This window comes from Rhinolophus ferrumequinum, chromosome 22 (assembly GCF_004115265.2).
Source record: "Rhinolophus ferrumequinum isolate MPI-CBG mRhiFer1 chromosome 22, mRhiFer1_v1.p, whole genome shotgun sequence".
Lineage (NCBI taxonomy): Eukaryota > Metazoa > Chordata > Mammalia > Chiroptera > Rhinolophidae > Rhinolophus > Rhinolophus ferrumequinum.
Genome location: NC_046305.1, coordinates 12,150,229 through 12,172,759, shown reverse-complemented (window position 1 = coordinate 12,172,759; position 22,531 = coordinate 12,150,229). Strand labels below are relative to the sequence as shown.

At 49.7% G+C, this 22,531-nt stretch overlaps 2 protein-coding genes across 3 annotated transcripts in view; both read right to left on the bottom strand.

Moving 5' to 3' along the window:
• Positions 1 to 653: 653 nt before the first annotated feature.
• TOR3A (torsin family 3 member A) lies at positions 654 to 12,992 on the bottom strand. Its single transcript, XM_033093112.1, has 6 exons — positions 12,591 to 12,992; positions 11,506 to 11,619; positions 10,624 to 10,889; positions 8,908 to 9,086; positions 2,046 to 2,170; positions 654 to 1,496 (listed from the first exon to the last, which is right to left on the bottom strand). The coding sequence occupies exons 1-6, from the start codon at positions 12,853 to 12,855 to the stop codon at positions 1,246 to 1,248; spliced, it is 1,200 nt and encodes a 399-aa protein (XP_032949003.1). The 5' UTR covers positions 12,856 to 12,992; the 3' UTR covers positions 654 to 1,245.
• A 4,516-nt stretch (positions 12,993 to 17,508) lies between these two features.
• FAM20B (FAM20B glycosaminoglycan xylosylkinase) overlaps positions 17,509 to 22,531 on the bottom strand; it is a 33,751-nt gene continuing 28,728 nt past the window's right edge. For both annotated transcript variants that reach the window (XM_033092693.1, XM_033092694.1), the window contains exon 8: positions 17,509 to 20,882. In XM_033092693.1, coding sequence (XP_032948584.1) covers positions 20,651 to 20,882 — 232 coding nt within the window. In that variant the 3' untranslated portion in view covers positions 17,509 to 20,650. The remainder of the gene's footprint in view (positions 20,883 to 22,531) is intronic.

Genomic DNA, 22,531 nt, shown 5'->3' with positions numbered 1-22,531 from the left:
AAGCATAGAATGTCTCTCTTAATTTCGAGCTGGGTATGTCATGGGAGTGGGAGGCCCACGTAGCCCTCTGGGACGTTCCAGCCTGAGACAGTGGGCCTTACTGTGCAGTTAGGCCAAGTGTCCTTTCGTCCTGTGGGGACACTAGGCTCCTTCAATTCGTTTTGAGTATTTATTGGGTATGTGATGCGGCTCGGGCTATACGCTCCCTAACTCTGAGGTCGTTATTTGAGTAAATGAGTGCAATCAGGTGTTAAGTGGGGGAGAGACAGAAGTGTTCCATTTCAGCAGGGCTAAAATGAGAGGCCGGGAGGGTTTTAAATAAGAGGGGATATTTGAGGTGATGACAAATACAATTCCAGAAGTGTGGTAAAGGGAAGAACCAAGACAAGGAAAAGGCATGAGCTAGAGGCACAATGTACGTGTTTACATGTGGCCATTCAAGCCTCAAAAACGACTTTAAAGCTGGGAGCACGGGAGTGACGTTTTCATATGTAAAAGCAATATGCTGTGGAAGAAACCTTTTCAGTAAGCGGTTCCAACAGCCCAGCCCAGCAAAGCAAACTGAAGTAACCGGGCTCACCCTGGCAGCTCTGAGTGCCAGCTATGTCCCCGCGCACCGCCCCGCCCCGCCCGCCGTCCTCAGGGTTCCCTGGCATTTGGAATTCTGCTGAGTGAGCAGGATTGCTAGGTCTCATTAAGAAAGGGGGCTGAAGGTTTTAGAAAAATATAAAATTTTAATGTTTACTTATGACATCATATCAAGGCCCTAACTTTAAAACAGTTTACTCTACAGAGCAGAACAAATCTTAGCCTACACTGACATGATTTTTTTAAAAGAATTATTCTGTGAACTTTTTTCTTCAGCCTGAGGCACTTTGCTGATCTTCTGCCCAGATAGAAGCTGCCCAGCTTTCCTCTGGGAATGACAACTTGCAAACTAACCCACCTGCACCCCCAAGGCGTACCTCCTGCCACCGGAGAGCAGAATTTCATTTTCCCTTCCTTGTCAGAGGATCCTGCAGCCTCAGGCCCAAACACCCAAGTCCAAGCGTCTGCAGGCAAAACTGGGGGTGGGTTTCTCTCTGCCTGCGGCCCTGGCCCGCGTTTTGGAGTGTGGCTCTGTAAGGCACCAAGTGATTGTAAGGACTGGCTCTGGCTTCCTTTACACTGTTAGTGCTGGATACCAGCCAGCCCAGGGTCTTGGTAGTGGAAGGAAGGCAGCTTCGGGAAGTTTCCAGCTAGCCCTCAAGGCAGGAAATAGTTAATTCTCTGGGCAACAGACTTGCATCCCTGAGAAGAGAAGATTTGTTCTTCCTTGGGGACATACACCATCATCTTGGCGACTTCGTCCAGGGCCTCTTCTGTGTACAGGAGCTCCTGGCTCAGGAAAGCATCCCGTGCACACAGCCTCACGTGCTGTTTCTCCAGCGGCAGGAAGGGGACAAAGAAGTCAATCAGGTTTTCCTGCACAAGACGGCTGTGGCCAAAACCACTGTCTGAAATGAAGACCGAAGTTACATGGGAATCTGACCGAAGGCTGCACCCAACTGGAGTTTTAAGATGTCCCCAACCCTAAGGCCTGGGCAAGGTGCGACCTCAGGCTACTCCAGGAGGAGTCTGAAGTGTGTGACAACTCTGCCGTGTCTCCTTTCAGGGAAAAGAACGCGTGGTTAGCAATGGATGTGCCGCAGGTGAGGCAAGAGAGGGGGGCGATGACTGCCAGTTGTACGGTTTCGTTTGATGGCAAGAAGCAGAGGGACCCCACCTCTGACAGGGGGGCCGAGCCTGAGGCACAGGCTTCACAGGCCACCGCCTGTATTGCCAGGGTGGGGCAAACTCCTCTTTGTCAAAATATTTTCAGAAAAAGAGTTCAGCTTTCTTGGTACTTTTCTTGTGCCTCGTCACGTGACGAGATGACTGTCTGGTATGCCCTGTGATCTTGGGTACCCTGTCTGCCTCCTAAGCACCAGTTCTGCCACATACAGAGTACCCCACCTGCGGCTCTCAGCAGAAGCTCCTTTTCTGTGTGGCTGGGAGTCTGTTACCTGTGGATGCTACAATCTCAGCCTGCAGGCGGGGCGCCAAGTGTTCCATCCGAATTTCTTCCCGGGCCCGTCCAGCCTTGAGCAGATTCAGGACCACTTCATTGATGACATTGCCCCCAAGGTTACTGAAAGAGAAGGAGCTTGTTCACAGATGTTACTTTCATATTTAGGTTCCACTGGACAACTTCCCCACTGAAGCCATGGACTGGTGACTGGAAGAATGGACATTGGGGGGCCGAGGCCTCCCCTCCCCCAGGAGATCTTGTCACAACCCAAAGGTCTGTACAGAAAAGATGTGGGCCTGCTTCGCCACCCACCCTCCCTGCCTTGCTCCCTCCTGACAAACACGGAGACTGTGCTAGGTTCAGGGGCTCGGATGGTGTGACGTGTAGGAGAGGCGTCCGTGTGGCAGGTGCTTGGGTGGGAGCAGCTGAGGCCCAGGGACGAGGCTTCTGAGCAAATGCCGACTGCGTCGTGATCGTGGGACATGAGTCAGGGAAGGGTGTGTCAGCACAGACTCTCGGGGCTTGTGAGGTTGAGGGGCTGGAGGTGTGTGGGCGCGTGGAAGGAGGCTGAGGCCACCTTTGTCTGCCGTGCACACCGATTTTAGTTGTGGGCCACGGAGACCCACTGAGGAAACTGGGGAGCGTAGGGTGTGGAGCGACTATCAGGCGAGGGCCACAGACGTTGGACTGCAGAGGCGTGGGAGGGTTGCAGAAAATTAGGGAGCTTTCTGTAGTAGTCCATGGTTGGAGAGGTGATGGAGAGAAGAATTTAAGAATTAGTGTAGGGGGCGCAATTGACAGGACCTGTACCTGACGGCTGAGAGAAAGGTCATCAGAGGAAACCAGTGTTTGCCCGAAGCTGCCCCGGCCCCTTGTCAGAAGGGGAATAAAGGGGAGGAGGAAAGCCTGGGTTCACACACGTTTCAGTGTCATGCACTTGCTGTGATTTCTCTTGGGCATTGTGACATTAGGCAGCTGAAATTGGGGTCTGGAGCACAGGACTGGGTTCAAGAGATGAGGGACAAAAGGGGTGAGAAGAAATCTTACTGCCAGCAGCAGGGACTGAGGGAGGAGGTGGCGCCCTGGAGCTGGCAGCCCGACCTCCGTGGCCCTCCCAGCCCCCTGTGGCCCTCCCCAGCCCGGTGCCTACTTCTCTCCCCTCACTGTACTCGTCTCATCAGCTGAGCCTGACGGCCTCCGGACAGCTCCTTAAACAAACCAGCCTCTGCCCCTGCTGCTTCCTCAGGCCCAACAGAGGGAGGGAGTGGGGGTCCAGTACCTTCTGTCCGTCCTCACAAAGCTCTAACACTCTCAGCTGCATTAACTCACCTCTCTGTCCCTTTACTATGTTTCCCCGAAAATAAGACTGGGTGTTAACATTAATTTTTGCTCCAAAAGACGCATTAGGGCTTATATGTTCATGGGATGTCCTCCTGAGAAATCATGCGAGGGCTTATTTTCTGATTCTTACTTTCAGGGAAGCACGGTAGCATTTGAGTGTGTCCTGTGTGCCCGTGGTTCTTTCCCTGCCTGCCTCCAGGTGGGGGAAGGAGGCTGGGGCAGCTGTCTGCCCTGCCCTGTGACCCACTGCCCTCTTGCTCAAGTTCAGCTGCTCCGTCAGACGTCCCCGCACCTAAGGAAACGGCTGCTCCATACCCCTGCCAGGCACGTCATCTGCGCACACGCGAGTGGCCACAATGGCATCAGCTGAGGTAAGAACCGCCCATGGATTGCCCCATCCTACTCCCCAGGAGCAAAGGCAGGTGGGCACAGGCTGGCAACCAGGGCAAGGGGTGATGAGTCACTGTGCCCCAGGACTCCAGTACCTGCCCCATTTCTACCTGGAAAGCCTCCTGACACCAAGTTTCTTGAGAGCAGATGCTTAGCCTATTTACCCACTGTTCTTAGCACATGTCAGGTGCTCAGAAAAATGTGTATTAAATTAATGGCCTTCTCTGCACCTGTGTCTACAGTGTCTCCACCTCTTTCTGAATCTCTCCATGTTACAGGCTGTATCTCACCCACCAAGACCTACCCGGGGCCCTTCTCACTCCCCTACGCCAGCTCCACAGGGACTGCACTCTGGCGCCCACCTCCAGACAGATAGTGCCCTCCTGGAACATCTCCCTTCCCTTCTCCATCCTCCCAGGTCACCTGCTGAGGGACAGAAGGCACCTCGAGAGACTGTCCTTTCCCTGGGATGGGCCAACATGTAATCCCACCAGCCCTAAGACCCCAAGGGAAGGGGACATCGGCCTCTGCAGGACTCGGATAACAAACCGCCAAGTCTTTCCTAAAAGACAGATGTAAACTTGACTCAGTCAGTCATTACTCTCCGGGCCTTGGTTTCATTTGTAAAGTGAGAGGATTGGACTAGACAATGTAAGATGCACTCCTTAGGTTACCTTAGACGCAACGGTCAACATGTACACATTCGATCGGCATTTTCTATGCCCTGGAGTACAAGTCCTTCCTTTTTCTGAGAACAGCCATTCATTTCCCTTCCTCTCCACTTTGCAGCTTCAGTGAGAAGACGAAAATAGCTTTGATCTCTGGAGTTCCTGTCCTGCCCCGAGAGCCTTCTGGAGCCATCTCTACTTAGTGAAAGTAGTCGCAGGTAGTTTTCTGGTACCCAGCTCTGGGGCGCTCTAGCCCACAGTCCATTCCCTGCTTCACTGCCACCTCCGCCCCCCTGCCATCAGACGGCACCACAGGGCAGGTCCGCAAAACCACTAACTCCTTACCTCAAACAGCAGGCTTAGGAATTTCTTCCAGAGGAAACTGCTGGCCTGACAGGCGTGTGACTGGCTCACACCAGCATTTCGAATCAGCTGTGCTTTCAAACACTAGAGTCCCCACGACACATTGTAGAAATCAAGTCCAGAAACTTGTTAAACCACAGGCCAAAAATGGAGTCACTGTGCTGAAGCCCATGGCACTGAGCCCGGACGTGATACCGGACCTACCTGCAGTGTCAGCCTTCCCCGGGAGTTGTCTGGAATTTTCTGGTCAGTACCAGTGAGGTCATCTGCCACGCAGGCCCTCTCCTTCCCCCAGCGGAAGCTGAGGCAAACCGTGCCTCTCCCACCTCCCCAGGAAGACCCCGTGCCCCTAAGGGAAGGCAGCCTTGCCTGAAACAACCCTTTCTTTTGCTAATAGCTCTCCTGCCCCGCCCCGCGTCTGCCTCTACAAACCTTCCGTACACAGCGGCTCGAGCCCCTGTTTGTGGCGTGGGCTGCTGCCCGATTCATGAATTGCTCAATAAAGTCAAGTAGATCTTCAAATTGACTCAATTGCACTTTTGTTCTTTAACAGGCTCAAATATATGGTCTTCCCTAGAATCCTGAAAACCTTCAGGGTTCAGAGGGTGGGACGGCCCTGAGGCCACATCCCCGGCACAGGTGTGGCGTCGCCTCTCCTTCCGTCAGGGGGTAGCAGAAGCCACAGGGTCCTGCCTCCATCATTCACGGCCCATTGGTGCCCTTGGGCAGTGCACAAAGTCTGGGGCACTGGGGGAAAGGGCCCGCTGGGGTGTCGAAACCAACACACTACAAAGGCAAACATTTGTCTAGAGGTAGCAGTCACCTGGGTCACATTAGGAAATCCTGGCACCGGTGCGGAGAACCGGGCCGAACCCACGTCGAGGGGAGTCAGGCTCACGCTGAGCAGAGGAAGAAACTGCACCAAGTCAACGCATTTTTATAACAAGGAACCCCGTGGGAGCTGCTCGCCGGCTGCCTTCCACTCGGTGGGAAGGCCTGGTGTCTGCAGCCCCCTGCACGCCCTCCACCGCACTCACTGCGACAGGACGAGCTGTCTTCAGGCTGCCACACAAGCTGCTCAATAATACAGAGCCAATCCTATCAGAAAACTGCTGCCTTTCTCCTCCCACCACCTCAGGACGCCCCGTGCCCTCCTTCACAAAGCACTGTGGTGCCATCAATGCATCGAAACCTCCGCCTGGTGTTTAAACTGGTTCCATCTTGTCCTCAGTGAAACAGGATCTGGCCTCCAGGGCTCCTTCACACTCTCCAACCTGGATGTAAAACCAGATCCCCTAGTTCTCCACCCTCACAGGGTACACCCTAAAGCTGGGGAAACCCCCTAACAAGCATGTGCTGGCCTGCAGAGGGGGAGGGTTGAGGGAGCAAGTGGTCTGCCTTCTGCTCCAGGGTGGCCAACAGGGACCCCGGCCTGCCTTCTAACAGACCTTGGCCAGGACATTGCCAGTTGGAGCCTCCCTGAAAATAGAGGGTTGGACAAGTTGAACTCTAAGTTCACTTTTCTTTTCGCAAAGCCATTTCCAGAGCCTGGGGCGCACAGCTGGACAAAACAGGAAGTGTAACGCAGCGGTTACGTGGGGAGCCCTGCATGGTGGGATTGCCACTTGGGAGGCAGGCCATGCATGCTTCTCACTCAGCACACTACCCTGAATTTCAAGCCAGTGACTTCCTCATGATCAGAGAAGACACACTCCTTCCAAGGCTGGGGACAGAACACGCAGTGCTGGCCTTCGTGGGGAACTACCCTCTGACTGGTTCCACGTTGAGAATTTTCAAGGGTAGTTTGTACTTGATTTTCAACTAATTTGCTGACTTGAAAACTTAATGCTCTTCTAACAGGATTCCCAGTGAGTTACATTTCAAACGATAACTACAAAGCTATAGTAATCAAAACAGCATTGTATTGGCATAAAAACAAACACACAGAGCAATGGAACAGGATAGAGAATCCAGAAATAAATCCACACACATATGGTCAATTAATGCACAACAAAGAAACCAAAAATACAGAGGGTACCAAAAAAGTGTATACACATTTTAAGAAAGGAAAACTATTAAAATTGTAATAATATATACTGATGACAAAAGATGAATACAAGTCACATTTGACTTCTGCAATTACAAGAGGTGCTCAATAGTGGTTGCCATCAACGTCCAGACACTTCTGATTACAGCGAACTACTGCTTGAGCAACATTGACCAAAGTGTCCACTTGTATACATTTTTTTTGGCACCCCTGGTATACAATGGGGAAAAGACAGTCTCTTCAATAAATGCAGTTGGGAAAACTGGCCACTGGAAAAGAATAAAACTGGACCTCTATTTTCCACCACACCCAAAAATTAACTCAAAATGGATTAAAGACTTGACCACAACACCTGAAACCATAAATCTCCTAGAAGAAAACATATGCAGTAAACTCCTTGACATTGGTCTAGATTATTTTTTGGATCTAATTCCAAAATCAAAGACAACAAACAAAAACAAGTGAGACTACATCAAACTAAAAAGCTTCTGTATAACAGGAAACCATCAAAAGGAAAAAACAACTTACTGAATGGGAGAAAATATTTGCAAATCATGTATTTGGTAAAGGGTTACTATCCAAAATACATTAAAGAACTCATACAACTCAACAGCAAAATACTCCAAACATTCTGATTAAAAAAAGGGCAGAGGACCTGAATAGATGTTTTTCCAAAGTGGACATACAGATGCCCAACAGGCACAGGAAAAGGTGTTCAGCATCACTGATCCGCAGGGAAATGAAATCACAACCATATCACCTCACACCTGTTAGACCGGCTATTATTACAAAGACGAGACAAATCCTGGCATCCTGGTGAGGATGTGGAGAAAAGGGAACCCTCCTGCACTGCCGGTGGGAATGTAGACTGGTGCAGCCGCTATGGAAAACAGTGTGGAGGGTCCTCAAATAAGTAAAAATAGAGCCTTACAACCCAGCAATTCCACGTCTGGGTATTTATCCAAACAAAATGAAAACACTAAGTTGAAAAGATATCTACACCCCATGTTCACTGCAGCCTTGTTCATAATAGTCAAGATATGGAAGCAACCTGATGTCCATCCACGGATGAAGAAAACGTTGTATATACACAATGGAATACTAGTCAGCCATGAAAAACAATGAAATCTTGCCATTTGGGACAACATGGATGGACCTTGAGGGCATTACGCTAAGTGAAATAAGTCAGAGAAAGACAAATACATCATCTCACTTATATGTGGAATCTAAACAAAAAAAACCCCAAGTTCATAGAAACAGAGGATAGACTGGCAGTTGCCAGAGGCAATGGGTGAAGGAGGTGAAAAGGTAGAAACTCCCAGTGATAAGTCCTGGTGACTATAGTTACTACTGAATTGCACATTTGAAAGTTGCTCTGAGAGTAGATCTTAAAAGTTCTCAGGACAAGAGAAAAGTTTTGTTAAGTATGTCGGATGACGGATGTTAACTAGACGAATTGTGACCATTTCCCGATACAGGCACACCCCGGAGATACTGTGGTTTTGTTTCCAGACCATCATAAGACAGCAAGTACCGCAATAAAGTAAGTCAGTCTTTTTGCTGGTGGAGGGTCTTCCCTTCAATTTGTAAAAAACACACCTGTGAAGCACACGCCAAAAGGAGGTGTGCCTGTATTACAAAGAGTCAGTCATGCACCTGAAACTAATATACTGTTAAAAGTCGATTATACCTCAATTTACAAAACAACAACAAAAGCCAACGACCTGAATGCTCTTCTAAGAAGGGAGTCCCCGAGTGTGAGCGGCCCTCGCCACTGGAGAGTCCGAAGGGAGCGTCACCATCCCCAGAAGCACGGGGGAGGCTGGATGAGGGGCACCTGGTCCCCCCGGCCGCCTTGGGGGTAGAGCGGGCAGGAGGCTCCCACCCCTGCTACCGCAGGCAGCCAGGCTGTTTTCTCTCCTGCCCTTGTGTTGCTTTCCCTTGATGAAAAGGGTCTGCGGCCTCGGAGAGCGTGAAGCGCTCCACCGCCAGCTCACACGCCAGGTAACAGCCCCCGAGATGGCATCCCGTCTTCCCTCGGACCTTACCTGAGAAAAAGAAAGATGGTCCTCCGGGACTCAGCCCCGCGGGTGTCGGGGGCCTGGCGTTCCAGGTGTGGCCCCAGGGCCTCCAGCAGTCCTGGATGCAGCTTCTCGGCCTCATCAAAAATGAACAGCGTCTGGTGGCAGCGCGCCTGCGTCTTCCTCACCTGGTCTGTCAGCCATTCCTGCAGATACGGGGAACTGCTGGGGATCCCTGGGAGGCACACGCCCCGCCTCCAGCCCCGCCTCCAGCCCCGGGGGGCGGGGCCCAGGCGCCCGCCGTGGATTGCCTGGGATGAATCGCTGGGAGTAGGGCAGCCGCCTCCAACAAGAGTCCCAGGTGACTCTCCAGCACCCTGAGGTTGAAAGCCGACTGGGGGAGGGTGAGGGCCTGCGGGCCCTTGGGAACAGGCTGCAGCCCGCTCCCTTCCCTCCAGGATGAGGTCCTAGAACAGCCAACTCACCCTCCCAGGGAGTAGGAGGCCCACCCTAACACAGGGGTGACAGGTAGAGACAGGCTCAAGTGCCCAGAGGTGGCCAGACCCGTCTTGAACTCCCAGGAGCAGAGCACCTGCTGGCACCCAGGCTGGGCTGAGAACTCGGGGGGAGGCTTGGGGAGGACCTGTCTGGGACCCAGCCAACTCGTAACGGGTTCTCCATGCAGGCCAGGTAGCCCTGGGTTGATAAGATGCTGCTTTGCAGGGTTCCCAGGCCAGCTCCTGGCCCAGGGTGGGGGTTTTGGCAGAGCTCACATTCACTGTCCACTTCTAGCCTGTGACTCTGGCTTCAGGCCCTGTCACCTGAGTGTGTGTGAGAGGACACCGGGGCTGTGAGAGAGGCTGTGAGAGTGTATGTATACATGTCAGTTCTCTGGGGACACTGAGATCCACAGCAGTTTGGCCACAGCCAAGGCCAGCTAGTTCTTTCTGGGAAGCCCTGGCTGGCCAGCCGCCTGCCCTTACTTCACTCTGCCCGTACCCTCCCAGGCCACACTGAAACTGCCAGCTGACTCAGCCCATCTCTGTCCTCAGAGGCTTATATAATCTTCCCACGTTATCAGACTCCAAATATTGGACCAGAAAGCCAAAGACGGACGCAGGCGTCTCTGTCAGGCTACAGTGGGGTTCTGGTCGTTGTCCGGCTTTAAACACTACCCATCTCCATGGAAGAAACCCAGAATAGCAGAGCAGCACAACTTTTGTCCCTCTACGTGTTGGCCTATAATAAGTGATCTGGGGAAGTTGTGGAAAATCACATGATACGATATGGCTCTTAAAAAAAAACAGCAAGCCATGCAACTTTCTGTGACAATTCCAGTGACATGAAACAGCACGGGGAAAAAAACTTGAAGTACACAAAATGGTAACTGGTTGTGTCTGTGTGGGGAGATGAGATAAAGTTTCTGCCTTCCTCTGTTCCACACTTCCTGTGACATTTCCACTCCTTCCACGACGAAATTCACACATGGGTTCTGTGTAAGCTCAGGGTGTGGACTCGTGTACGGCTGCTAAGGAGACAGCGCAGGGACAGGTGGTCTGGAGTATCAGGCTTTCCTCCCCACGTCGGGGCCTCATCTGTGTGGGTTCCAGGTTCTGTGGAAACGGCCCCTTGTCCCCCAGCCCCGACCCCCAGGCTGCTCCACGGCCCACCCCTGCGAGGAAGGGCTGGCTTCAGGGCCTCCCTCCCAGCACGGAGGGCTGCTCGTCGGGCTCCCAGCCTCACCTGGTACAGGTGCACAGACTGGGGGTGAGGGAAGTGCAGCATGGCGATGAACACCTGGACGCAGGCACTCCGCTGCCCGTCCCGGTACAGGTTCTCTGCCAGCATCCGTGCCACGAAGTTCTTGCCTGTGCCAGACCAGCCATGGAACGACAGGGCCAGGGCCTTGTCTGGCCGGGGCAGCTCTAAGTAGCCCCTCACTGTGGTCAGGACCAGCTCCTGGGCAAGATGCTGGCCATGCAGCCGCACACTCAGGTCTGACTCCAGGCCTGGGGGGCGGCAAAGAGGAGGCCACAGTGAGAGGTGCCCCCAGGGCCAGCCCCACCTGAGGGAGCAAGCGCCTCTGACTCTGCTCTGGGGTCACTCATCCCTCTGCTGGGCTTCAGAACAAGCCACTGGGCAGGCCTGGCCACAGAAGGGATCCAAGAGCTATTTTCTGAAGAGTTTGAGAAATCAAGAGAGAATGCACTTAAGGAGAGAACGGAATCACCTATCCTGAGGTCCTGAAGACCCTGCACAGTGGTTGGCAGAGTCCTGCCTGCAGGAGGAACCCCACCCCCCAGGCCCATGAGGTAGCTCCCACCTGGAAGTTTCAGGACTCCCTAAATGTTTTATGGAGACACCCTCATTTTATTTATTTTAATTCAACAACCTGTTAGGGGCAGCTAGTGTGCACAAAGCCCTCTCCTGGGCCTGCCTTCCTCTCCGCTGTGAGGTTGCAGGTTTGGAGATAGGGTTACTGGGAGCCATGGTGGATACAGAGAGGCAGGGGGTGCTGCCAGCTGTGAGCAGGACGAGGAAAGGTCCCTTGCACCCTAGCCCTGCCCCCTGAACTGCCTCTCCTCCCTCCAGATCTCTAGCCCCTTACAGCTATGAAGGCCCAACCTTTGAAGTCGTTGGAGATCCTACAATCCCCACCGTCACAGCAGTCCTGTAAGCTGCAGTACCACGTGGTCAGGATATCCAGGTACTGCTGGCCCAACAGGGGGAGGCTCCAGCCTGGAAAAGGAAGAGTTGTGAGACAGGGACAGAGCCCAGGCGAAGAGGCAGCCCGGTACTGCCTTCCTGCCACCCAGCACAACCTTTTCTTCCTGTCCCTTCTCCTCCCTCCAGAGCCACTCCTCACTGCTTTTTCCCTGGGCCTTCTTTGCACCTTGCCAGGGAATGGACACGAGTGGGCACCACCGGCTTTGAGGAAGCAGATGGCTTCATAGATGCATCTCCAGCAAAGGCTCAATTTACTCAACAAACCTGCACCAGAGGTATAAGAAGCCCAGACCTTGCCTGCCAGTTTGCAGTCTAGTCCGGAGACAGTCAGTAGCTGGTGATTATCATTCTTCCTACTTGCTCTGGTTTCCAAAATCGTCTGATCACAGCCAACCCCAAAGGCTTCTAAATTCTTTTGTCAAATGTCAATTTGAATATACCCAGCATTGGCAAAACAAAACAAAACAAATCAAAAACCATTCATTGGAAATGACAAATCTTTTGATCTAAACGAAAGACATTTAGAGCACCAGTACAGGATTACCATTATACTGGACCTAAATTTACAACAAAAACTGCAAGGAGCCTCAGGGATCATCTGGCCACACAACGTGGAAGTGACAGAGCAGGAACCAGAACTCAGGTCTGGGACTCCCGGCCCAAGCGCTGCCTCCATAAGCAGCACAGGAAAAGGGACTTGGGGTGGGGAGGGGGGTGTTCAACCCGGCACTTTCCTTAAAGCCATCAAGAAGGCATGAGCTGTCTGGAGGAGTCAAGATCGGGGTAAGGGGGCTGCACCAGTGGTGGGGTCAGCAATGATGGGGCTTCCTGGTCCCCAAGAGGCTGGGCAGCAGTAAAGCTGGCTGGCTGTTAAGGCGCCTGCCGGGTGGCCGGGAGAACGATGGCCCAGAGCAGGAGCGAGCTGAAAGCTGCGCCCCATCCCGCCGCGGGCTCCCCCGCCTCGCCGTGTGGCCGGGTCTTACCTAGGGGCCGCGGGGAGGCCTCCTCGTCCTGGTCACAGGTCTCGGGCCACACGCGGCAGCTGAAGAGCGTCCAGTACCGTCTGGGGAGGGCGCCGGCCGCCCTCAGCCGCTCCTGCAGACCCTGGAAGGCCGGCCAGGCCCGTCGCGAGCCTGCCTCCTCCGCCTCCTCGCTCGGCCCGGCGGGGCCGCGACGACCCAACGCACCCGCGAGCGGCAGTAGCAGCAGGGGCAGGAGCCAGAGTGGACGCCGCGGGCCGCGAGGCATGGCCGGGCAGGCAGCCTAACCCGCCGCCCGGCCTCGCCCGGTTCTAAGTCGCTCGGCTCTAAATCCGGGGCCAGCAAGTGTCACCGCCTCCGCGGCCCCTTCTGGCCGAAGACTGGCGTTGCCACGGGAACCGCAGGCCTCACGTGACCGAGGCGAGGCGGCACCCGTCCGGAACCGAAACCCAGGCTGGTGCGGCGGGCATCCCGAGGCCGAGTGCAGGCACCGCCCACCCGACGGGCGGGAGCCTATTCTGGGGTGACTGTGGGTGTAAAGAGGTGAAGTCTTGAAATAGCCACTGTCATCACCCCGCAGTTCCTTTCCGGAAGCTCTGGTGGCCCACCCGAGGCCGCCAGATGACACTCCTGTGTGCCCCGCCCAGGTCGACAGACCAACTTCCGGCCAACCTGTTAGACGAAACTCGGCCATCACCTCACCAGGAGGCGGAGCCCGCGGAGTGGAAGGGACCCCGAGATGGGAAATGAAACATCACGTCACCAGCAGGTTCCCACAGCTCGAGTCCATCAAAAACAAGAGGAAGCTGGTGGGCTCCAGTCTGGAGAGGTTTGGGTTTTGGAAACTCACGGAGTCACGGGTAAATCCTAAGGTTTCATGTAAGTGTAATCATCTTTAAAAGTTAGGCGAGGTACTGTGTGCACTTTCTTGTCCGTATTTGCAATTTTCAAGTGCTCACGACCAACAGCAGTTTCTGAGCCACCACTGGCAAGACTTGAGGGCCTTTTCTCAGGGCTCCCTTCTAACACGAGCATGCAACCAGGCTGGCAGATTTCAGAACTTAATATATTTTCTTCAAAATCACATGTATTACTGGAAGCCACTGACCTAAGAGCCATCTTGTCCTAGTTAGAAACTGCTGTCTAGAAGTCATGGGACTTGACTGTTGTCATCCTGATAGGGTAGGTAGACAGACAGACAGAAAGGAGGAGAGACCTAGCCGTGGTTAGGCAGCCCCTTGCTGCAGCTCCTACGCGGGTCAAGACCCCTTGCAGCTGCCCTCACTTAGGGCACTAATGCCTTACTAGCCCAGCAGGATTCCAGGCTCACACATGCCCCTAATCAAAGGGATTATTAGAAGTTAGAGAGAGAGAAACCATCCTGCTTATCAGAATATACACCCTGCTTCTCAGGGCCGTTGTACTGAGCTCAGACAAACTTGGGAGCAAGAAGGGAGAACGAGGCACGTCAGCTGGGAGAGGAAGAGGGGCAGACAATTCTACCTGTAGAAATAAAAGCTCTCACACAATGTAAGGAGAGGCTGCTTCCCTCTCTCGGGCCAGCCACTCCATGTCTGAGTGTACTCGCTCTTACTAATAAACTTCTTGCTGTCCTGTGCTGCACAAACTCTTGTCTCTTGACTGAATTCTTTCCTTCAAGACAAAGAACCGAGGTAACAACAGGCTCCGGAGGCTTTGAGGTTGGGTTCTCCCGACAGGAAAGTGAATCCTAGAGCCATGTCTCAGCATCACACACTGCTTCACCCGTTCCTCCCGGTCTCTGCTCCGTCCTCAACAGCTCACCAAATCTGCTCCTTCATTCACACAGCTACAGAAATCAGGTGAGTACCTTAGTTAGGAGACCTCAAGTGTTACTCACTGAAAAGTAAGCAGGAGGCCTGAACGGTTTTATTTATACTAGTGAAGTTTACAGGTGAATTGATGGTGGTAAAATACTAGTATTAACACTATTTCTTTTAAAACTCCAAGTTTCAAGACTGGAAATAATTTTCTGTGTACTGTAACTTTCATGTAGAGTTAACTGCTAATTTCTGAGGTATTTTGATTTGGATTTTGCATTTCATGATAAATAAAGTAGGTAGCTGGAAAATTCCTGGGCATCAACTTGATTTCAAGAAGACATTTTTTATCTTAAAAGAGTAAACTTTTTTTTCACCCAAGTCAGTCCCACATGGAAACAATGAATCCAAACACTAGTTTTTAGAGGGGCCTCTAAGTTTCAATAAATTGCTAGCATTTCATTCTCAGGGTTTGGAGGCTGCTGGGTGAACTCTAGGAGCAGTTGTCCTGGATGATGGGGACACCTAGCGGCGGCTGTGAAAACGACAAGCAAACAAACCCCTATCTGTGCTGCTCAAGCGTGGCCCAAGGACCAGCAGCACTGGCACCGCCCAGGAGCTTGTTAGAAATGCAGAATCTCAGGCCCCAAACACACTCCATCAAAATCTGCATTGTAACAAAGTCTTTCTAAGAGAAAATGGGCACCCAGCACCTTCTCTGAGTCATCTGAATGGGACTTACCTTTGCAGGAGACATTTTCCCCGCCCTGCTGAAGGCAGAATACACCTTCTTTGAAGACAATCTTGGGGTAAAAAGGAAGTCTTTATCTCCAGGTAAACTTGGCATGTTTTAAAAAGCAAAGTCTAAAAACATAAAATGAATGTTTCACAGCTCCTTTGTTTAACATCCACGCCACAGAGCAACTGAGGCCACGGCAGGCAGATGAGACTATGCTCGAGACAGGGCACAATTGCCGATTTTTCTGGTGACCCAGGTGCTGACAACAGAGTTCCGGCCCAGAGGCTCTGCTTCTGGAGTCAGGGGTCCCACACACGTCAAGCCTGGGCCAATTGCTGCTTCCGTGTAGGACCTGCCTGCCTCTCACCCTCCCAATCCCCAGGACGCTTACCTGCCCCTTATTTCCACTGTAATGAACTTACATCGTGCCTGAAGCACTTGGTGCTTCACAAGCAGTTCTCTTCTGCTAGGACTACAGGCTCTTTGAGGAAAGGGACAGTCATTACCATCTCGATGACATCCACCACAGCTCGCAAGGCCCAAATGTCTGCCAAAGACCAAATACTTTACAAACTGTGACTTAGTACTGTTATCCCCTGGGATTTATATAGCAACTCACCTTACAAAACCCACCCATACTACACCAGCGGTTATGACCACTCTGGTGTCTAGTTCACAAAACGGGGGCTGCTAAAAATCAGTTGTTATAGGCAAATACACGGGTAAAATTTGTCCCCCATGGAATCACACCCTTCCCCCTACTCTCAGCTGCCTTTTTCAAGTTTTAATAGAGGTTTTTCTGATATACTTGAGAAGTAAATGAAGACTGGAAAAGGATCGGATGTGGCAGGTGAGAACATGTTCTTCAGCCTCCCATCGGTGTTCAAGTATGGATGCCAGGCACCGGGGCGCTCAACAGTGCTGCCCATGAACTAAAAACGTCCTAACAATCTGCTCAGTTGTCTGGTTGAAGTTTATGACGCTAGAGTTTCATTTCACAAGTTGAAAATCTGGGTGTCCTAACAACCATAATCAGGGCACCTGGTCTTCTCTTCTGTGCCTCGATGGTACTGCGCGGACAAGTTCTTCAGGATTCATAATTCTTTAGAGAAGCTGCAAAAGGGCGGCCGGATGGCTCAGTTGGTTAGAGCACCAGCTCTCAACACCAAGGTTGCTGGTTCAATTCCCACATGGGATGGTGGGCTGCGCCCCCTGCAACTAAATATTGAAAACGGAGACTGGACTTGGAGCTGAGCTGCGCCTTCCACAACTACCTAGATTGAAGGACAACGACTTGGAGCTGATGGGCCCTGGAGAAACACACTGTTCCCCAATATTCCCCAATAAAAATTTAAAAAAAAATAAAAATGCTGCTGCAAGAATGGAGTCACTGTGTTTCCCCGAAGAAAAGACCTAGCCGGACCATCAGCTCTAATGCATCTTTTGGAGCAAAAATTAATACAAGGCCTGGTATTATATATATTATATTATACTATATTATTATATAGACCCAGTCTTATAGTAAAATAAGACCGGGTCTTATATTAATTTTTGTTCCAAAAGACACATTAGAGCTGATTGTCCGGCTAGGTCTTATTTTCGGGGAAACACAGTAAATACACAAAAGCACCCCAGAACTATCCTGTGGAAAATTCTGGTCCGGTCAAAAGCTGGTATGGGCCTTCTGAAGACTTGTGGGGAAGCGTAAGGGCCTTACTCATCAGATACTGTGAAACAGTCCCTGTTTGGAAGTTTAGTGGGTGCAGAAGATGTAATCTTCTTCTGTTCCCTAACAAAACAGGTAGAAAAGAAAATACTGGAAATATCCTGAAATGGGGGAAAAAGGAGGAAAACATGTACATCAATACTTATTAAAATCTTTATTCATTTTGTTTTCAGAATTGAAACCATGAAACACATTAGAAATTTAGGTGCACATCTGTCTTGATTGGTATCTGGCAAGCACAACCTCTATTTGTGCAACAGCTCTGAGAGGAAATCCTTGGCAGATCAAAACAGGGTGGTGGTTTTTAAACTTCTCTTTTAAGCAAATAAATTAGCTTCCCAGTAAGTTATTCCCAGTTCCCCCCAAAACGTTTTGTATTTGTGAGTAACACCTTCGTTCCTTAAAAACCTGTGGCAGTACAGTACCCAGCCCCTACCTTTTCAACCCAGACTTGAGGAATTGGAGGGAGAAAAACTGGCCTTCCCTGTAAACAGGTTGCATGAAGTCAGCCCTGGCTCATTTTGTGTGCGTAGCCAGGGCTCAGCGGGCATCTGCTGAAGGAATGGTCTTTATGTCAGAGGGTCCACTCTCGGAGACTGAGAACCTTTTGCTAGCTTCAAGTTCTTCAGCAACGTAAGTCAATGTTTCCCTGTGTCAAAATAAATATGTTTTTTCTTGCTAAAATACATATGACTATATACATACATATAGCTTTACTCACGTTTCCTGAAGCTCAAGCTCACTCATCCAAGACAGCTCACTGACAGATGCTGTTTTACCATCATCGAGGTGTGGTCATTTACTGGTCAAATAAGAATACAGGGACCATCGAGAAGGGAGGTTGAAGGAATATGGTAGACGGGAGGGGGAAGCCAAAAGCCTTTTTCTTTTTGAGAAAAGATGGATTTCTTTGGAAGAACATGCTGCCCTCAGGTGACATTGAAAAATTGCCACGTATAGGATTCATCGTTCCCAAAATAATATGCAATGAATGTATCCAAATTCTCCCATTTCTTTCTTAAATTTCATTTGACATATTAATCCTGAGTGCAAAGAGAGCTGCCTTACTAATATATTACTGAACAATACTTTGAGCAAATCAGATCCTGCCTATTAGTTTGTTTTGCACAGAAAATTATTTTGGGGCAAACCCACAATATAGCCTCATATTAAAAAACAGTTTTAGAATGAAACCTCTATACTGGTATTTCCCCACTCAAACTCTGGAATAAACATATTTAAGAAGTACGAGGACAAGACATGGCAGTCAGTTCTGATTTTCCTAGTTTTATAATATTAAGCTGTATCCACACCAACTGTTAGATATTAGCTAGGCATACCCTACTTCGGAATGCCCAAAAACCTTCCAATGAGTTGTTTGATTGTAATAGTGCTAGATTCTAATAAATAAATCACAAAGAGGACAGTGTTACAAATCTTTTAAAAAGATATCTATCTCTTTTTTTCAGGCAGAATTTAGCATTTGTGAATTTTAGGGCTATATATTTACGGTCAATTTTCTCCAAGATTCACCTAAACATACTTTTCCAGCTTAATCCAATCCTGACTTAGAACATAAATGTATATTCTTAGTGCCATCTCACACCACTCTATTAGCATAATTCTAACTTTAACCACTATAGATCTGAACACCTTTAAGATCCTGAATTTTAAAACAATCGGGAAAAAGAATGAAATTATACATTTTCAACAACGGTTTAGACAAGGATGAGACATTCCCAAAGCGGCTTTCCCTCCTGCTCTTTTCCTTCGCAGAATTTTCTGCCTGTAACGTTACGAATAAAGCTCCCAGTTTGAAAACGGTTCTCATTCATTCCACTATAGCATAATAAAGTGTCTGAAAACACGAGTCCATAATTTAGTTCAACTAACACGTACCAAGGAGAGTGGCACTGACACCCTCCCGTCTCCCACTAGCCAGCTCCCTGACACTTTGGGGTACGTACTAGGTATCCTCAAGCTCAGTTGTGAATTTCTCTGGACGCACACATTACGTGGCCTTAAAATTGGAATCAATGCCTGCTTTTAACACGATTTCACTGTTCTGTGCTAGTATCTGTCTTCTTAAATTCAATACCTTTTCTTTTTATAACTGAGCCCATTCTTGTGTATGTCTCAAAATGTGTATACAAAGCACAAAAGTATCCTAATTTCATGCTATTTTAAAGTACTTACAGGTTACTCAGTTATCTCTCAATGCCAGGACATCGGGGCATAACTTCTAAACTGTTTTTAAAAAGGTGGTTGTTTAAAACTGGTCTCCAGTGGCTGGCACTGAATGTCTTCAACCACACTGTTTAAATGTCAGTCTCTGCCTGACAGAAGCGCCCAGGGGAACAGCACCGACAAGATGCGGACGAGAGCACACCGCTCAGAGCACAAGGAGTGGGCACACAGGCCTGTCGTCCTCTGGTCCGATATTCTGCTGCAACTGCTTACATGGCAAATCTCTTGGCCAGAGCCCAGAACTAAACCTGTGTTGTAGCAACCTGAAATTTGGGAGTGCCAACGTGAGACGTGAGAACAGTACTACATCATGGGTTCAGAACTCCTAACAAGATCAAATGATGAAATTAGGGATTGATATAAGTCAAAATCTTAAGGCTCTTCCTGGTACAACCTCCTTCATTTTAAGGCTCAGAAGGCTTAAAATCTTTGTTTCCAGTCTTCCGCATGGCTCAAATCTTAAGACAGGTCCAGCCACCAGCAGTATGTGCGTTAGCATGTGGAGGAGGAGCTGGCTTTTCTCACAAGAAAGGCACAAACAGGATTGCCAATCTCTTGGGAACAGCAGCTTCAAATGCCTTAAAGGCAGAGGTGGAAATTCATTCCAGAAGAGAAATCAGGATGGCAGAGATCACAGGCATCCTAACTCTTACTCAAGGTATTATTTCAGTTTGCTTTGTTAATTTGGAAAGGATTTGCCTCCTTTGGGCAAAAGGAAAAAAAAGTCTCTATAAGAGAATCATGTTTGAGTTGTAACAATTGTTCTCTAGAGACAACTTTTTGGTTAATCCGGAAACAACTGTGAGAACGCAGACTTGACTTAGGTACAAGTCACACTGACTCCTACATACCTTAAGAATGTGAATACAGGGAACCTGCTTTTCACTAATTCAGTCTTCTCCCCAGTTCCAGTTCTCTCGAGTGGATGTCTCTCTCCTTCCCGTCTCTAAGAATGATCAGAAGCACTACCTACCACCTGATTCCTTAAAAGCCCAAACATCTTTCCTGCTTTTGTCCTTCCTTCTTCTTCTACCTTAGAAAACACAACCCCTCCAACAGAGCATGCTCTTTTAGCTCAAAATAATGCCAGGTTCTACTTGCTGCCACTCTTCAGGAGGCAGTAAAATTCCCAATTTGACTAGTCCTGGTAGAAAAGGACTCAGGAGATCGCAGTGTTTTCAGAAAACCCACAGGTGTGGCAAAAGGACTTTAAGGATGAACTCAAAACACAAACTCCAGAACCAACCCGAGCGTCGCGCCCTGGTCTGTCCCTGGGCATGAGAATTCACACTGACCAACGCTGACGCCACTGCTAGAATGGGCAGTGCCGAGGAAGTCCAAAGGTGATTCAGCAGGAACATTTCCATGGCCGGAACGTGTAGTCTTTGCTTTAGTTTCTACTCCAGGAAACACCACAGAAATCCAAGGCCACCCCACCCCCTATCACCACAACTTGCTGCTGGCCATTTCCAGTCCATCTCATACCATTTGGAATTGATTGTGCTGTTTCTCTATCTTTGTAAAAAGCAGTTTCACTGATTTTGTGTTGAGATTACAAGTGGGAGAGAGGCATCCTGTCTTCCACCAGCACAGTGTCCATCCCGAACTGGTCAGTGCACTGCTTCACGGTGCCCAGGACACTCAGGAGCCGCTGGTCCAGGGCGTCTAGGTGAGGCTCGGAGAGCACTGGGGCGATGGGGTCATGGGCCATGGCGGACGTTAAGGCAGAGCGCAGCCCACCGGTCTTCAGGTAGTTCAGCCTGTTCCAGGTGGAAACCCGGATGCTGGAAGAAAAAAGTTTCAGGACAGGTTACATAAAACCTCTCACTATCAAATGGAGTTTAAAGCCTGCTTGAAAGATAAAAGTAAAGAAATAATTATGTAAAATATCTTGACTAAAGAAATCATTACGAGTATGTCACATTACCACATGTGGTAATTTTTCTAGGTAATCAGCGATATATACAAAGATTTACACACATGTTCACTGTGCTAACAGGGAAAACGTGACCCAATCTGAATGTCCACCAACTGGTAGTTAAATAAGTTATGGCTCATCTATTCAAGGAAATACCACACAGACATTAAAAACAGTTAAGAAAATTTAGTGGCATGGGAAAATGTCCATAATATAATGTTGGGTGGGGAGAAAAGTTGGAGTCAAAACAAACTGTTTCACTCCAAATCTGTGGGGAAAAGAAAATGTGTACACACACACACACACACACACACACACACAATTAGAATGAAGTCATTACAATGTTAACAGAAACTATCCTTACATCTTAATGGGTAATTTTAATTTTCTTCTATGTTTTTGAATATTAAAAAGATTTTACCATTAATATTATGAATAGGAAAAGTTTATTGTAAGGCCACCTATTTTCCTTAATTATTTCACCAACTAAAGAGGACCTTTTGTTTTTCTCAGAAGAAAAGTACTGCTCTCCCGTGGGTACTGTGGGAATTACTAGGTATGCGGAAAACTTGGACTCTAAAAAAAGGCAGCCTGTTCTGCAACTATTTAAAAAGATCGATTTTTGGTAAAAGCATGGGAGGGACAAACAAGCACAGAGGCAGTGTGGTTTCTCTTCTCATATACTACAAATGTCCAGAGGATCAGAGCTTCCTGTGTGGGACTAAGGTACCACTTAACCACCTCTCAGCTCCAAATTCACTGCTCATATATGACCTGCTATAGCGGGCAAGTTTCATTTAAGCATCTCTCCTCTTAAACTTTCTCAGGAAGGGGTTCTCCAGCCACTTCCGGCTGCAGCACCGTGGGCCAGCGGAGCGTGGGGAAGGCTACCAAATGGAGCGCTGCCCTGGCCACATTCCCAGGGCAGGCCCTGGTGATTTTGCAGCCTTGGCCTGGTGAAGACCTTCCTGAGGCGCTCCTGACATGGAAACCAGTGCCCCAAAAACCACCTCCCCATTCTGGTGTCAGAGTCCCTCTGCAGACCCACAAACGTGCCCTGCCTACAGCCAAGAGTGTTTCTACTGAGTTGTCCATCCCATATGAACACCAGTGGCTGACTGCCAGTACCGCATTTGCACTCTGGATGGTTGACCGCCTGTACCGCTTGTATTCTGGATGGTTGACCGCCTGTACTGGCCTGCACTGTGGAGAGCTGCTTCCTTCCCGCCTGTAAATTTATCTGCCATCCAGTGGGCTGAACTACATCTGCTGCACTGAGGTCCAAATCCCAGCCTTGGGGAGGGGGTCCCCTTCCAAGTTTGTCCTTCCTTGGGTGCTCTCAGCCCTAGTTTTCTTTTATAGTCACTCTTGTATCAGAGTTCATTCTTTATACTAAACTTTCCTGTTTAACCCATCATATCCTTTCTTTCTCCTGATTGGACCAGATTGATATCAATACAAAAACATCCTCCTTCAAAGATACAGTTTTTGACTGTATGTATCACTGCTTCCCAA

Excerpts from the sequence above, each read along its gene's own strand:
- TOR3A (XM_033093112.1), bottom strand. The coding sequence starts at position 12,855 with ATGCCTCGCGGCCCGCGGCGTCCACTCTGGCTCCTGCCCCTGCTGCTA. Across the intron at positions 11,620-12,590 it reads GGCCTCCCCGCGGCCCCTAG|GCTGGAGCCTCCCCCTGTTG; the intron begins GTAAGACCCGGC and ends TTCCTTTTCCAG. Across the intron at positions 10,890-11,505 it reads GATCTCCAACGACTTCAAAG|GCCTGGAGTCAGACCTGAGT; the intron begins GTTGGGCCTTCA and ends GCCGCCCCCCAG.